We start from the raw sequence: 16,686 nt of genomic DNA on the forward strand, positions 1-16,686 counted from the left end.
ACAGTGTATGTACAACGTACTATTGTTGCATCATTCAAAACGAGTAGGCCGTTGCATGCTGGCGTCTGGGTCAAAATGTAGCAAATTCTAAACATTACGCTACAAATAATAGATCACGGCGTTTCGATGGCAACACAAGCAATCGTCATCAGGTGGGACAAGCACAGCAGCAATAAGAGGAAACTGCTGGAGTAGGCGCCTACTACTTCAGCAGTTTCTCTTGCTGTGGTTGTCCCACCTGATGACGATTGCTTGTGTTGTGATCTAAACGCCGTGATGTTATGTTTCTACCCACGTGGTGACTTTACCGAAAGAACTCAAGAGTGTGGATTCCTGCAGTCACGAAAGCTTCGAATCAAGATTGCCTACAAACTACACAACTGAGATGACGCATCAATCATCCCCCCCTACTGACAGGCTCTTGTCCACATGCAGGCCGGTACAGGGCCACCACCCTGTGCCACACAGGGACAGCTGCTACTTGGGGATGCTCTTCGAGAGTTTCAGACGAGATACAAAACTCCGAGTTGCCGAGGCGATTAAGTAAGCACCATGTAAAAGCAATTATCATTAGAACATCGTGAATGCTTGGGAGCTTATTGGTTCTCGCTCCTGGTGAGAGATTGACCCAACCCACAGGTCCACAAAGACTGGCCACTCTTACTCTGCAAGTTGAACCTAGGAGCTGAGTGTTCAACTTCACATTCTTGTCATTAAAGGCCTCTGACAAAGGTGCATCTATTGGAGCGACATCGTCTCTGGCTTACACATCTACCGGGTCTCCACTTGACTTTGGATTGTCTCGGAGGAAGTCCACCCACACCTCCACTTCCACAAACTGCTGGGAGTTGCCTCACTCTGCCTCACAGTCAGAATTCTCCTTCCTGCTTCACGTTGCCTCCATCGATGTGAAGGTCCCATTTTGGAGTTGAATCTTCATCTTCACATTTCACCTTCACTTCTTCGCTTTTCACCATCACTTCTTCCCTCTTCACCATCACCTCTTCATATTTCACCTCGATACCTTTAAAAGTGTCCACGCTGGGATTTTCTTCCGGTTTGTGTTTCATGAGGGATGGGCTCATTGCGGCACTTTGACTTTCACAAGCCGATTTCAGACTCCACTCCTTGCGGATCTTCTGATGCTTCTGTGTTCTCTGGTGTACTTGAAGATTTTATGAATGTGCAAACACCTTCTTGCAGAGTGCACCTGAAGGGTTTCTCTCCTGTGTGTGTCCTCTGGTGTACTTGAAGATGTGATGACTGTGCAAACATCATCCCGCACAAAATGCACTTGAAGGGTTTCTCTCCTGTGTGTGTTCTCTGGTGTTTTTTAACAACAGATGACCGTAAAAACGCCTTCCCACACACAGTGCACTTGAAGGGTTTCTCTCCCGTGTGTGTACTCTGGTGTCTTTGCAGATTTGATGAATGTGCAAATGCCTTCACACACACACTGCACTTGAAGGGTTTCTCTCCCGTGTGTGTTCTCTGGTGTAGTTGAAGATGTGATGACTGTGCAAACGCCTTCCCGCACATTGTGCACTTGAAGGGTTTCTCTCCTGTGTGTGTTCTCTGGTGTTTTTTAACAACAGATGACCGTAAAAACGCCTTCCCACACACAGTGCACTTGAAGGGTTTCTCTCCCGTGTGAGTTCTCTTGTGCCGTGTGAAATCTCCAGTCCGATCCGTGCTGTATGCACACCGGTCGCATTGTTGCCTTGTCCTACCGAGCTGCGCTGAGTGCATTTGCTCCATCAGACCAATTCTGCAGAGGAAGCGTCAGAGGAAGCGTCAGCTGCTGACAGAAAAAAAATCCACACCATCTACACGACAGTATCGAGGCACAGAGGAATGCATATATAGTGTCACATGTGACTTACACGTCTATACTTATTCATATATTCATGATGTAGTAAAAACGTTTCCCAAATTCATCACACAGGCTGTTATGGCACACAATGAGAGGGCAAATGGTTATAAACATGCCTGGAAGCCCTCGTATCTTCAAAATGAATGTTCACCCAAAACTCCGAGCACACAATTTTGGCTGACTGGCTACAAAAGGAATATTTATGAAAGCTAAATTCAGCTGACCTAGCAAAGGGTGTTGAAAACAATACTATTTGTGTTATGCAGAAATTCATAAATTAATGTTCAATCGCAACTTAGAGGTGTGAATCCAGGCTCAGATGTCCTTAAATGCTGGGATGAACAGTTCCGACTTCAGCTGAATGTGTGTGCTGTGTTCACCTCCTGTTTCCATTCTTACAAAGAGTGCCAGAGGAAAACAAAAATAAACTATTGTTTTGATATAACTTCCGTGTTCAACAGAGTTAATAGATCTTCTTTGGTTCTTTTGGTAAAGTCACGTAGAATGAGAAAATAATAAAGTAAAACAATAAAATTCTCACGACGTTTCGGCCACAACACAAGTGGCCTTCTTCAGGTGAAAGGAACAGACCTGTCGGGATGACACAGCTACAATGAACGCTAAGATTCGCAGAGTCTTTTAAGCTGGTTGAGAGAAGTGAGGCACCTTGACAAAGGGGTTTACATAACAGGCTAATTTAGCATAGACTTTACTGCAAACACAAACTTGACACTGTCACACACTGGCACGGGTCAAGAGGCGGTGGCATGTCCAGAACCATGCCTGGCCACCTTCATCTGCTCAGCATGAATGCTTCCTCACTCCACCAAGTAATTAATTGAGGATCAACGAACATAGCCGAGGCTAACTGGAGTTTGCGTGTCTCTCTCCGTGGTGAGATGTTAACTACCTCACCTGGTATACAGGAAGTCGTGGGTTCGATCCCGACCCTGACGCCTGCTGTATATTTGGAGTTTGCGCGTCTCTCCGCTGAGCGTCTTTGACCGATAGACATTGACACATGTATTCTTGTTTCTTTCGGTAAAGTTACGTAGATAGAAAATAACAATAACTGATAATACAATTACATTAAATAAAGACCACTTGTGTTGCGATCAAAACGACGTTTTTTTGCTTTATTTGGAATTATTCATTTATTTTATTGTTATTTTCATTTAATTTTCTATCTACGTGACTTTACCAAAAGAACCAAGAATATTAATTCCTGCAGTCACCAAAGTTTTAAGTCAAAACATTCACACACGTTGACAAAGCCTCACCTTGTGTTGTTGTGGGCAGGTCGCTTCTGATAACAAGAGCGGTATAGCAGCTCAAGCGGGCTTGGCCTGCTAACAAAAGAAAATAAAAACTGCGTGAATATTTACAATAAAACAAAGTTACAAAGTGGCGAGCCGGGTGAAGACAAATTAAACTTAAGCGAGATAATTAAAGCGAATGCAATCAGGCGAGGGCAGGAGGCAAGGCCCCGCGTGGCTAGGCCCCGCGTTGTAAAGTTCCAACCTGGACATCGATTCCCATGCTCGCTGCTACTCAACTGACATCCCTACGAGAGAGAGCGAGGCTCTACCTTGGTAAACAACAACCACCACCACCACAACAACCACCACCACCATGAGAATTTCTCACCTCGGATTTCAGTGCAAGCGCAGATCGGCAGCCTCCTGTTACCTCGCGACGTCACGCGCGTAAATCAGGTAACATGACGTCACTTCCGGGTTAAGAGACACGCCCCTCCCATAAGGAGCGGCTCTGTAACAGAATAAATTATGTTAATGAGTTCGGGCCATATGTCCATGGGATGGGGCGTGGCTGCTGAACCCGTCGCAATGAACACTCGACGGTTTCAACGAATACATTATGTTAATGACCGCCAGTCACTGGGCGTACCTTTGGCCAAATAAGGATTGCCACTGGATTGATATCGGCAGTGACCCAAGCGGAGGTGACGTCACGCTCAAGAGCGCTGTGGACGGGGTTGGGGGTAGTGTGAATACCTTGGTGACATGACGTCACTAGCGAGGTACACCTCCCGCTAACACTTCATGGCGATGAGGTCATGCTGAGTGGTGACGTCACAGAGCGGGGATGGAGTTTAAGTTGATTTAGATTCATTTTCCATTGCCCCCTCCCTTGGGTGTGTGATCTCAGCAACCTGGACATTATTGTGTATACGTACACACTCACAGTGTGTACATACACACACAGTGTATGTACACACACACACAGTGTGTGTACGTACACACTGTGTGTGTGTAGTGGAGGGCAAAGGCGGAGCATTGGCCAGTCATCTCAGTCAGTCGACCCATGGCATCTTCTCATCAATTTATTTTTTAAAATGTATTATTTTTATTTATTTGCATCTTTTTAATCTTTTATTGTTTATTTTTTTGTATTCTCTTTACGTGGCTCTACCGAAAGAACCAGGAATATGGTAGCGCATTCTCTATTTGTTGCAGAGGTTCAAAGTTCAAATCCGACAGGCACACCTGGCTACCCCTGTAACATTCACCACAATATGCGCTGTTCTGCTTCACGGCGGATGTAAAACAGAGTATTGTGTCACTCACAACGCACAGGTCATTGCATGCTGGTGTCACAGTCAAAATTGTGGTTAATTCCAGACATTATCCAGAAACTCTACAACGGAAATGTTTGGCTACATAAGGTTTGAAAGAAGTGTTAGTCAAACAGAATGTGTATTTGCGTGCGCGTGTTTAAACGTATCTTTGTACGAGCAGTAGGGCAGCGGTTAGCGCTACGCTGCGCTACGAACCCGGAGACCCGGGTTCGTTTCCCGCTCACGGCCAACACCGCCAGTGACGATTATCTGAACCGGTCCTGGGCCTTCCCTAGGTCGTCTCAGCCTAAAAATGAGTACTTCGTGTGATGTGAGCATCGCCACTCGGGATACAAAGGCGGCCGGGCGCGGTGCTGGCTACCCACCCCCCACGTGTGCCGTGCCATCCTTCATAGGTGCTCGCTAACAGCACTTGCCCCTAGAGTCTGCTAATGCTCTACCGGGGATCTTTGTTCTTGTCGTTGTGTACGAGTGGGGAGCGGTAATTTAGTGGCTATCGCACTGCACTCCGAAACTCGGTGACCCAAATTGGATTCCTGCTCATGACACACAACAGTGGCAGATATTTAAACCAGTCCTGGGTTTTCCCTACATCGATGTAGTCTTGAATGACTTCCTAGTGTGCTGTGTAAATATCAGGGGAGACAAAGGCGGCCCGGTGCGGTGTTGGCCACCCTCCCCCTCGAGTGCCGTGCGTGCCGGCGTTTATAGGAGCTCACCAACAGCACTTGCCCCAGCAGTCTGTTGAAGGCTGTACGGGGGCTCTTTGTGTGTGTGTGTGAGTACCTGGTACAGTGTAAACATTGCCACTAGGGAGAAAAGGCGGTCGGGCGTGGTGCTGGCCACCCACCACCTCGTGTACCGTTCTGGCCTTCATAGGTGCTCGCTAACAGCACTTGCTCCTACTGTCTGTTAAGGCTATATGGGGGATCTTTGTCTTTGTGTGAGTGCAAAAAGATCAGGCAACATGACTGGCAGAGAAAATTGCTTGAGAATGTTTTAAAAGCATGGGTTTAGGAAAGAGAACAAAGCATGTCTCTATTATGTGCATTACCATTGAAGGGTGCATTGGGTTCAAAACCATCCGCATAGCCTCAAATCTGCATTAATGCCAATTTGTCTCCGTATCTGGTAAGATCATAGTATTACAGGTCCTCTCACGCGCTAACCCAGACTGATGTGAGTGCACGATCTCTGTATTAGTTTTTTTTATTGTCCTTAACTCAAATCAAACAATATGCAGTTCAGGTCAAATAAGACATTCCTTTTTAACGCTTTCCAACCAAGGTTGAGATGTTCATGCATTAGCTCTGTTCGTTCATATCTGCCCATCTGTCTGTTGCATGGCATTTCGATAACCCTCTTAAAGATGTATGGACTTATGCTGTACATAAAGATGTGGAGCTGAGTGGACTTGCCGATGACCGGTACCAGTGGTGTTAAGATAGGCCTCTGTGGAGGAGGCTCGTGAAGCACGCTGCTGGGCAGTTGGAGGCAGTCGCCCTCCAGTAACAACGGAGGGCGGATGAGCGACGCTCACGACGAGCGGAGCGTCTACCACACCAAGTCGGTGCAGTGGTGCCTGTCAGTCATCTTATTGAGCACATGGCAACTTGGGTCTGTCCTGTGAGCTGGCAGAGAGCCTTCGACATATCACGTGGCCTCAACACGTAAGACAAAACTATAATTTGTGTTGTAGAGAATGTACCTCCTCCTATACGTGTAACTTTCAAGTGGTATGCATTGTAATTGATGAATGATCCGAGCGTGCTCCCTATTTCAAAGACAATGCGTTGCTCCAGATGCTTCGTGGAACACAAAAACACCGTTTGACCTGTATCACAAGAACAACGGGTCTCACCTGAGTTCTCTGTACAGGTTACTTTCAAACACACGCACACTTTGTCCTAACATCACTTATTCAATGTTTGACCCTTACAGATCAAATGTTACAAGTATGCACAAAATCAAATAAGTATTCATTCTAAATTATTGACAGGCATATTAACAAAATTTGATTACTGCAGTTAAATATACTGCATCACGTTACATCGTATTAACAAGAAGCTTTTAAAAAAAAGTTGCACAGTCTGCTTCAGTGTATGTAAACCATTATTGTGTCATTCAAAACGAGTAGGCCATTGCATGCTGGCATCTGAGTGAAAATGTAGCAAATTCTAAACATTACCTACAAACTACACAACTGAGATAACGCATCAATCATCGCCCCCTACTGACAGGCTCTTGTCCACATGCAAGCTGGTGCAGGGCCACCACCTTGTGCCACACAGGGGCAGCTGCTACTTGGGGTTGCTCTTCGAGTGTTTCAGACGAGACACTAAACTCCGAGTTGCTGAGGCGGTTAAGCAAGTACCGTGTAAATGCAATTATTATAACATAGTGAATGCTTGGGGGCTTATTGTCTCTCGCTCCTGGTTAAAGATCTACCCAACCCACAGGTCCACAAAGACTGGCCGCCCTTATTCTGCAGGTTGAACCTAGCAACTGAGTGTCCAACTTCACGTTCTTGTCATTAAAGGCCTGTGACAAAGGTGCATCCATTGTAGCGACATCATCTCAAGCTTACACATCTACCGGGTCTCCACTTGACTTTGTATTGTCTCGGAGGAAGTCCACCCACACCTCCACTTCCACAAACTGCTGGGAGTTGCCTCGCTCTGCCTCACAGTCAGAATTCTCCTCCTGCTTCACGTTGCCTCCATCGATGTGAAGGTCCCATTTTGGAGTTGAATATTCATCTTCACATTTCACCTTCACTTCTTCCCTCTTCACCATCACTTCTTCACATTTCACCTTCACTTCTTCACATTTCACCTTCACTTCTTCACATTTCACCATCACCTCTTCATATTTCACCTTCACTTCTTCACTCTTCACCGTCACTTCTTCCCTCTTCATCTTCACATCTTCCCTCTTCACCATCACTTCTTCATATTTCACCTCGATACCTTTAAAAGTGTCCAAGCTGGGATTTTCTTCCGGTTCGTGTTTCATGAGGGATGGGCTCATTGCGGCACATTGACTTTCACAAGCTGATTTCAGACTCCGCTCCTTGTGGATCTTCTGATGCTTCTGTGTTCTCTGGTGTACTTTAAGTTGTTGTTGCTGTGCAAACGCCTTCCCGCACGGAGTGCACCTGAAGGGTTTCTCTCCTGTTTGTGTTCTCTGGTGTACTTGAAGATTTGATGAATCTGCAAACGCCTTCCCACACACACTGCACTTGAAGGGTTTCTCTCCCGTGTGTGTTCTCTGGTGTACTTCAAGATTTGATGAACGTGCAAACGCCTTCCCGCACAGAGTGCACGTGAAAGGTTTCTCTCCCGTGTGTGTTCTCTGGTGTTTTTTAAGAGCAGATGACCGTGAAAATGCCTTCCCACAAACACTGCACTTGAAGGGTTTCTCTCCCGTGTGTGTTCTCTGGTGTTTTTTAAGAGCAGATGAATCAGAAAATGTCTTCCCACACACACTGCACAAGAAGGGTTTCTCTCCCGTGTGTGTTCTCTGGTGTTTTTTAAGAGCAGATGACCGTGAAAATGTCTTCCCACAAACACTGCACTTGAAGGGTTTCTCTCCCGTGTGTGTTCTCTGGTGTTTTACAAGATCAGATGACTGTGCAAATGCCTTCACGCACACACTGCACTTGAAGGGTTTCTCTCCTGTGTGTGTTCTCTGGTGTTTTTTAAGAGTAGATAAATCTGAAAATGCCTTCCCACACACACTGCACTTGAAGGGTTTCTCTCCCGTGTGTGTTCTCTGGTGTTTTACAAGATCAGATGACTGTGCAAATGCCTTCACGCACACACTGCACTTGAAGGGTTTCTCTCCCGTGTGTGTTCTCTGGTGTGTTACAAGATTACATGACTGTGTAAACGCCATCCCGCACATCGTGCACCTGAAGGGTTTCTCTCCTGTGTGTGTTCTCTGGTGGTTCTGAAAAACTGATGGCAATGCAAATGCCTTGTTACACACAGTACATTTGAAGGGTTTCTCTCCTGTATGAGTTCTCTGGTGCCGTGTCAAATTTCCAGTCCGGTCTGTGCTGTATGCACACTGGTCGCATTGTTGACTTGTTGTACCGAGCTGCGCTGACTGCCTTTGCTCCATCAGACCAAATCTGCAGAGGAAGCGTCAGCTGCAGACAGAAAAAAAGAATATCCACACCATCTACACGTCAGGCACAGAGGAATGCACACGTGACTTACACGTTTATACTTATTAATATATTCATGATGTAGTGAAAAAGTTTCCCAAATTCATCAGATTTGATGAACGTGCAAACGCCTTCCCACACAGAGTGCACCTGAAGGGTTTCTCTCCACGGGCTGTTATGGGACACAGTGAGAGGGAAAATGTCATGAATATGCCTGGAAGCCTTCATATCTTCAAGATGAATGTTAACCCAAAACTCTAAGCACACAATTTCGGCTGTCTGACTACAAAATGAATATTTATAAAAGCTAAATTCAGCTGACATAGCAAATGGTGTTGAAAACAATACTATTTGTGTTATGCAGAAATGCATAAATTAACGTTCAATCGCAACTTAGAGGTGTGAATCCAGGCTCAGATGTCCTTGAATGCTGGGGATGAACAGTTCCGACTTCAGCTGAATGTGTGTGCTGTGTTCACCTCCTGTTTCCATTCTTATAAAGAGTTCCAGAGGAAAACAAAAATAAACTATTGTTTTGATATAACCTCCGTGTTCAACAGAGTTAATAGACTTTACTGCAAACACAAACTTGACACTGTCACACACTGCCATGGGTAAACAGGTGGCGGTGTGACCAGAACGATGCCTGGCCACCTTCATCTGCTCAGCATTAATTCTTCCTCACTCCACCAAGTAATGAATCGAGGATCAATCAACATAGCCGAGGCTATCCGTGTCTCTGTCTCTCTCTCCCCGTGGTGAAGGTGTTCCCCTCCACACATTCAGAGTCAACAGCGGCACGCGCTTAGCGTCTTTGACCGATAGACATTGACGCACGTATTGTTGGTTCTTTCAGTAAAGTCACGTAGATAGAAAATAAAGATAACAGATCAAATTTAATAAATAAAGACCACTTGTGTTGCGATCAAAACGTCGTGGGTTTATTGCTTTATTTTAAAAAAAATATTTTTCATTTATTTGTATTATTTTATTTTCTATCTACGTGGCTTTACCGAATAAACCATGAATATTAATTAGCGAGTTACACCTCCCGCTGGCACTTCATGCAGTCACGAAAGTTTTAAGTCAAAACATTCACACACGTTGACAAAGCCTCACCTTGTGTTGTTGTGGGCAGGTCGCTTCTGATAACAAGAGCGGTATAGCAGCTCAAGCGGGATTGGCCTGCTAACAAAAGAACGAAAATAAAAACTGCGTGAATATTTACAATAAAACAAAGTTACAAAGTGGCGAGCCGGGTGAATACAAATTAAACTTAAGCGAGATAATTAAAGTGAATGCAATCAGGCGAGGGCAGGAGGCAAGGCCCCGCGTGGCTAGGCCCCGCGTTGTAAAGTTCCAACCTGGACATCGATTCCCATGCTCGCTGCTACTCAACTGACATCCCTGAGAGAGAGAGCGAAGCTCTACCTTGGTAAACAACAACAACCACCACAACCACAACAACCACCACCACAACAACCACAATCGCAATGAGAATTTCTCACCTCAGATTTCAGTGCAGGAAGCGATAGCTTCCTGTTACCTCGTGACGTCACGCGGTAGCAGGTGACGTGACGTCACTTCCGGGTCACGAGACGCGCTCCTCCCATGAGCTGCTCCGTAAATAAATAAATTATAGGGTAAATAAATTATGTTAATGTACCTCCCGTTATGTCGTGGGTGCTGAACCCGTCGCAATAAACTCGCGACGGCTTTAACGGATACATTATGTTAATGAGCCGCCAGTCACTGGGCGTAGCTTTGCCCAAATAAGGATTGGCACTGGACCGATATCGGCAGTGACCCAAGCGGAGGTGACGTCACGTTCAAGAGCGCGATGGACGGATGAATACCTTGGTGACATGACGTCACTAGCGAGGTACACCTCCCCCTGGCCTTTCACGCCGATGAAGTAATGCTGAGTGGTGACGTCACACAGCGGGATTGGAGTTTAAGTTGATTTAGATTCATTTTACATTGCTACCTCCCTTGGGTGCGTGGGCTCAGCTACAACAACGTGGACATTATTGTGTATACACTGTGTGTGTGTACACTGTGTGTGTGTGTACACTGTGTATATACACTGTGTGTGTGTGTACACTGTGTGTACGTATATACACTGTGGACATACACTGTGTATACACTGTGTGTGTGTACACTGTGTGTGTGCACACTGTGTGTGTACACTGTGTGTGTGTGTACACTGTGTACACTGTGTGTGTGTACACTGTGTGTACACTGTGTGTATGTATCTCCTGTACGTGTAACTTTCAAGTGGTATGCCTTGTAACTGATGAATGATCCGAGCGTGCTCCCTATTTCAAAGACAATGAGTTGCTCCAGAGGCAGACGCTTCGTGAAACACAAAAGTACCCTTTGACCTGTATCACAAGAACAACGGGTCTCACCTGAGTTCTCTGTACAGGTTACTTCCAAACACACACACACTTTGTCCTAACATCACTTATTCAATGTTTGACCCTTATAAATAAAATGATGCATGTACACACAAAATCAGACAAGTGTTTAATCGAAATAATTGACAGGCATTTTAACAAAATTTAATTACTGCAGTGAAATATACTGCATCAGATAACATCTGATTAAGAAGCTCTTTAAAAAAATATGCAGCATCTGCTTAACAGTGGATGTAAAACATACTATTGTAGTGTCATTCAAAACGAGTAGGCCATTGCACGCTGGCGAATTCTAAACATTACCGACAAATTACAGAGGGGTCAAATACTTATTTCCCTCATTAAAATGCAAATCAATTTATAACATTTTTAACATGCGTTTTTCCGGATTTTTTTGTTGTCATTCTGTCTCTCACTGTTCAAATAAACCTACCATTAAAATCCTAGACTGATCATTTCTTTGTCTGCGGGAAAACGTACAAAATCAGCAGGGGATCAAATACTTTTTTCCCTCACTGTACATACATACATTCCCTCACTGTACACACAGTGTGCAGGTTGACTGAATGAGGCAGTGTCCAGGTCTGGCTCAGGTGTCACTCTGCCACTTGACGGTTAGCCGTGACGGAGAATCAAACTCGGGCGGTGGAGTTCATCGCGCACCGCGCTCACCGCGGCAACAACCGCTCCACCCCACGCGTTATTGAAAGACGAAATTTTCACCGAAAACTTTCGCGGCTGCAGGAATTAAAATATTCCTCATTTGCCGTCTACGTCTACGTGACTTTACCGAAAGAACCGAGAATATCGATGTGAAACACAACACACGATTCGCAATAGCTAAACGGTTTGCGCCTCGGTACATGCTAATTTGTGTCCCATTGTCTCTGAAACCCAGTCCCTCCATCTCTGGCTATTTAAGGGCTCGGTACAGAGCTGCTTCACCTCTTAACTGTGTGCGTGTCTCCCCCCATAGGTCTCTCTATGGTATGTATTCTATCACTCGTAAATTTCACACTCAACTTACAGTTTAACAATCTTTGAAATAGCGTATTCAACTAGACCATGCGTTGTGTTTTAACTGACCGTCTGTGTTGCTTTACAAAGTTTCCAAATTTTGCTAAACCCTGTTTGATTTAGTGTGATGCTCCGTCTCTCTATATCCCCTGGTATATCTGTGTTAATTCCTTCTCCTTAAGGGCTGTATATATCTGCGGTTATGTGTGTCCTCTACCTAATGATGATTGCTTGTGTTGCAATCGAAAAGTCGTATATTATGTAATTATATTTTTTCTTATTTCTACGTAACTTTACCGAAAAAAACAAAGATTAATTCAGTGGATGTTTGTTCGATGCGACGGCGGTGTTGGCGCGTAGGGGGCTGCGTATTTGTGGAACGTCGTCGGTTCAGACTCAGAGTTTGCTGCCAGCGGTGGAGACCGCTGTGGCTCGCAGCTGTGGGCTTGTCGGAGCAAACCCGAAACTTGGGGGGGCTTGCCCCACTTCCTCCTCCCTCGGTGGCCGTACCAGACGAGAGCCGCTGACTTCTTTGCCAATGGAACCCATTTCAAAGCGTCTCTTCTTCTTCTGCTGCTGCTCACCCAAGCATTGCCGCCACCCTTCCCAGATCGGCAGCTGCGAGCTCGTCGTGAAGATCCCTCATTGCTGCGACGCGAAAGACGACCACGATTACAAACAGCGTCTTACGACGACAATGCAACTGAAGATGTGGACAGCGGCGACTGGACGCATTGGCAGCTCAGGCTGCGGTACGGGAGAGTTTGATGTGTGCACGACCGTAGTCTCGCGTTATATATTAATACACACGCCTACTCGGGATGTGTGTTTTAAGAGAGAAGGGCCTTTGTGGTGCTCGGTTTTTTTGTTATCGCCTCTGACGGATTATGGCCTAAGTCGACCTTCGACTTTCATTTGAATGTTCAACCTCTTGACCCCGAGGAAGGCTATACACAGTTAATACCGCTCAGCTTATACAACAATAGCCTCGCTTTTACAGTTGTGTTTGATCAACCTCTTGACCCCGAGTAAGACTATACGCAGTTAATACCGCTCAGCTTGTATAACAACACCTCGATTTTACAGTTGTATTTGATCAACCTCTTGACCCCGAGTAAGACTATACACAGTTAATCTTGCTCAGCTTAAACAACAACACCTCGCTTTTACAGTTGCATTTGATCAACCTCTTGACCCCGAGTAAGACTATACACAGTTAATCCCGCTCAGCTTAAACAACAATAGCCTCGCTTTTACAGTTGCATTTGATCAACCTCTTGACCCCGAGTAAGACTATACACAGTTAATACCGCTCAGCTATACAACAACACCTCGCTTTTACATTTGTATTTGATCAACCTCTTGGCCCCGAGTAAGACAATACGAAGTTAATCCTGCTCAGCTTATACAACAATACCTCGCTTTTACAGTTGTATTTGATCAACCTCTGCGCACCTTATTCGTACGTAAATGGAATTGTAAATCCACATGAGGCAGGTAGGACTTGTGACAGCCTTTATTATGAACGAGCTTTACTACCCGGCTTCGCCGGGGACTTGGATTATCGTCTTGGATTAATTTAATATTCCCTTTTATTTCAGTGGAAAACCCTGAAAAAACATTGATGCCTGCAAGAAGGAAAAACATCCGAAACAAATCAATTATGTCTTTCACTCAAGGAAATTGAACCTTAACCAGGCAACTCGGAAGGGGAATGACGTGGCGAGCTGAAAATTGTCGCGTTCCCTTAGAAATTCCAGACGGCGTAAGCTGTGCAAATTTCATGACGATTTAAAGCTTTCGTGACTGCAAGGATTCATCTTCTTTGGTTCTTTCGGTAAAGTCACCACGTAGAATGAGAATAAAATAATAAAAAAATAACAATAAAATTCTCACGACGTTTCGGCCACAACACAAGTGGCCCTCTTCAGGTGAAAGGAACAGACCTGTCGTCCGACCTGAAGAGGGCCACTTGTGTTGTGGCCGAAACGTCGTGAGAATTTTATTGCGTTATTTTATTAATTTATTAATTTATTATCATTCTACGCGGTGACTTTACCGAAAGAACCAAAGAAGAAATTTAATGATGTCGGAGTGTCAGCGTTCGAGAGTTTTTGCCACTTCGCACAAACAGATGAATCTTTATTTTATTTCATGCAGGGCCACCACCTTGTGCCACACAGGGGCAGCTGCTACTTGGGGATGCTCTTCGAGCGTCTCAGACGAGATACAAAACTCCGAGTTGCTGAGGCGATTTATCAAGCACCGTGTAAAAGCAATTATCATGATAACATAGTGAATGCTTGGGGGCGTATTGGCTCTCGCTCCTGGTCAGAGATCTCCCCAACCCACAGGTCCACAAAGACTGGCCGCTCGCTCTTACTCTGCAGGTTGAACCTGTCTCAAGCTCTAGATTTAAAGCTTTCGTGACTGCTAGGATTCATACTCTTTGGTTCTATTGGGTAAAGTCACGTAGGTGAAAATAAAATAACAAAAAATCACGACGTTTCGGCCACAACACAAGCAGCCTTCATCAGGTGAAGGGACGAGACTGTCTGAAGGACAGCGCTGGAGTGGAAGAAGCCACGCTTAGATCACGACCTTTAAGCTATGTGAGAAGAAAAAGACCACGTGCCTTGACAAAGGAATTAGCATATAATTTAGCATTGAAATGGCTCATTGAAATAGCTAAGTTAAAGTATACACATCCGCAGAGGTACCCCTTTTCTCAGACAGGCATTAACATTTTCTCACATTTCTCTCTTATTTAAACACTCTCAAAGTTCAAACTTTTGCAGATTTAAAAAAATAAGTACAATATTAGTAAATGAAACCAAAGATCAAAACCTGTTTTCAAGCCCAAACATTTTTGTAAATCTGGCTAGCCGAACGCATTCTGTACTCCCTTAGCTAATCAGGACGCAGAACACATGTGCGGTTCTCCCTTAGCCAATCAGGACGCCGAACACAATGCGCGTTCATACTGTATGCAGGAAAAGAAAGCATGCAAAATTACACTAAAAAATCCGCGAAACAGCGAGGCCGTGAAAGGTGAACCGCGTTATAGTGAGGGACAACTGTACAGTACGATACACTATACACTACACACTATACACTACACGACTATACACTATACACTACACTATACACTACACTATACACTACACACTACATTATACACTATACACTACACTATACACTACACTACTATATACTACACTACTATACACTACACTACTCTACACTACACTATACACTACACTACTACACAATATACACTACACTACTATACACTACACTATACACTACTATACACTACACTATACACTACACTATGCACTACACTATACACTACACTACTATACACTACACTACTATATACTACACTACTATACACTACACTATACACTACACTACTATACTATACACTACTACACTACACTATACACTACACACTATACACTACACTACACACTATACATTACTATACACTACACTACTATACACTACACTATACACTACACTATACACTACACTACTATACACTACACTATACACTACACTACACACTATACACTACACTACTATACACTACACTACTATTTACTACACTACTATACACTACACTATACACTACACTATACACTACACTACTATACACTACACTATACACTACACTACACACTATACACTACACTACTATACACTACACTACTATTTACTACACTACTATACACTACACTATACACTACACACTATACACTACACTACTATACACTACACTACTATTTACTACACTACTATACACTACACTATACACTACACTACACACTATACACTACACTACTATACACTACACTACTATATACTACACTACTATACACTACACTATACACTACACTACTATCCACTACACTACTATACACTATACACTACTATACACACCACTATACACTACACTACTATCCACTACACTATACACTACACTACTATACACTACACTACACTCTACACTACTATACATGCCACTATACACTACACTATACACTACACTACTATACTCTACACTACTATACACACCACTATACACTAGACTACTATCCACTACACTATACTCTACACTACTATACACTACACTATATACTACACTACTATACACTACACTACTATACACTACACTATACTCTACACTACTATACACGCCACTATACACTACAATACTATACACTACACACTATACACTACACTATACACTACTATACACTACACTACTATATACACTACTATACACTATACATTACACTATACACTACACTATACTCTACACTACTATACGCTACACTACTATACACTACACTATACACTACTATACACTACACTATACACTACACTACACACTATACACTATACTATACACTACTATACACTACACTACTATATACACTACTATACACTATACATTACACTATACGCTACACTACTATACTCGTAACTACTTGGCGCGTTGTTTACGTGACAAACCTTACTGGCTGTGTCGGCTGGTGGAGGGTTATGACACAACATTTATACTTAATGCGCTCTGACCCCAAAAACCTTTGTGACATGT

The 16,686-nt window shown here is 44.1% G+C and overlaps 1 protein-coding gene across 1 annotated transcript; it reads right to left on the reverse strand.

Moving 5' to 3' along the window:
* Positions 1 to 225: 225 nt before the first annotated feature.
* Positions 226 to 8,621, reverse strand: LOC142916599 (uncharacterized). Its single transcript, XM_076061734.1, has 2 exons — positions 7,611 to 8,621; positions 226 to 1,611 (listed from the first exon to the last, which is right to left on the reverse strand). The coding sequence occupies exons 1-2, from the start codon at positions 8,595 to 8,597 to the stop codon at positions 1,102 to 1,104; spliced, it is 1,497 nt and encodes a 498-aa protein (XP_075917849.1). The 5' UTR covers positions 8,598 to 8,621; the 3' UTR covers positions 226 to 1,101.
* Between the last annotated feature and the right edge of the window lie 8,065 nt (positions 8,622 to 16,686).

Source organism: Petromyzon marinus, unplaced genomic scaffold (assembly GCF_048934315.1).
Source record: "Petromyzon marinus isolate PM22_M1 ecotype Great Lakes invasive population unplaced genomic scaffold, UKy_Petmar_22M1.pri1.0 PM_G_Scaffold_4, whole genome shotgun sequence".
In the NCBI taxonomy this organism is placed as follows: domain Eukaryota; kingdom Metazoa; phylum Chordata; class Hyperoartia; order Petromyzontiformes; family Petromyzontidae; genus Petromyzon; species Petromyzon marinus.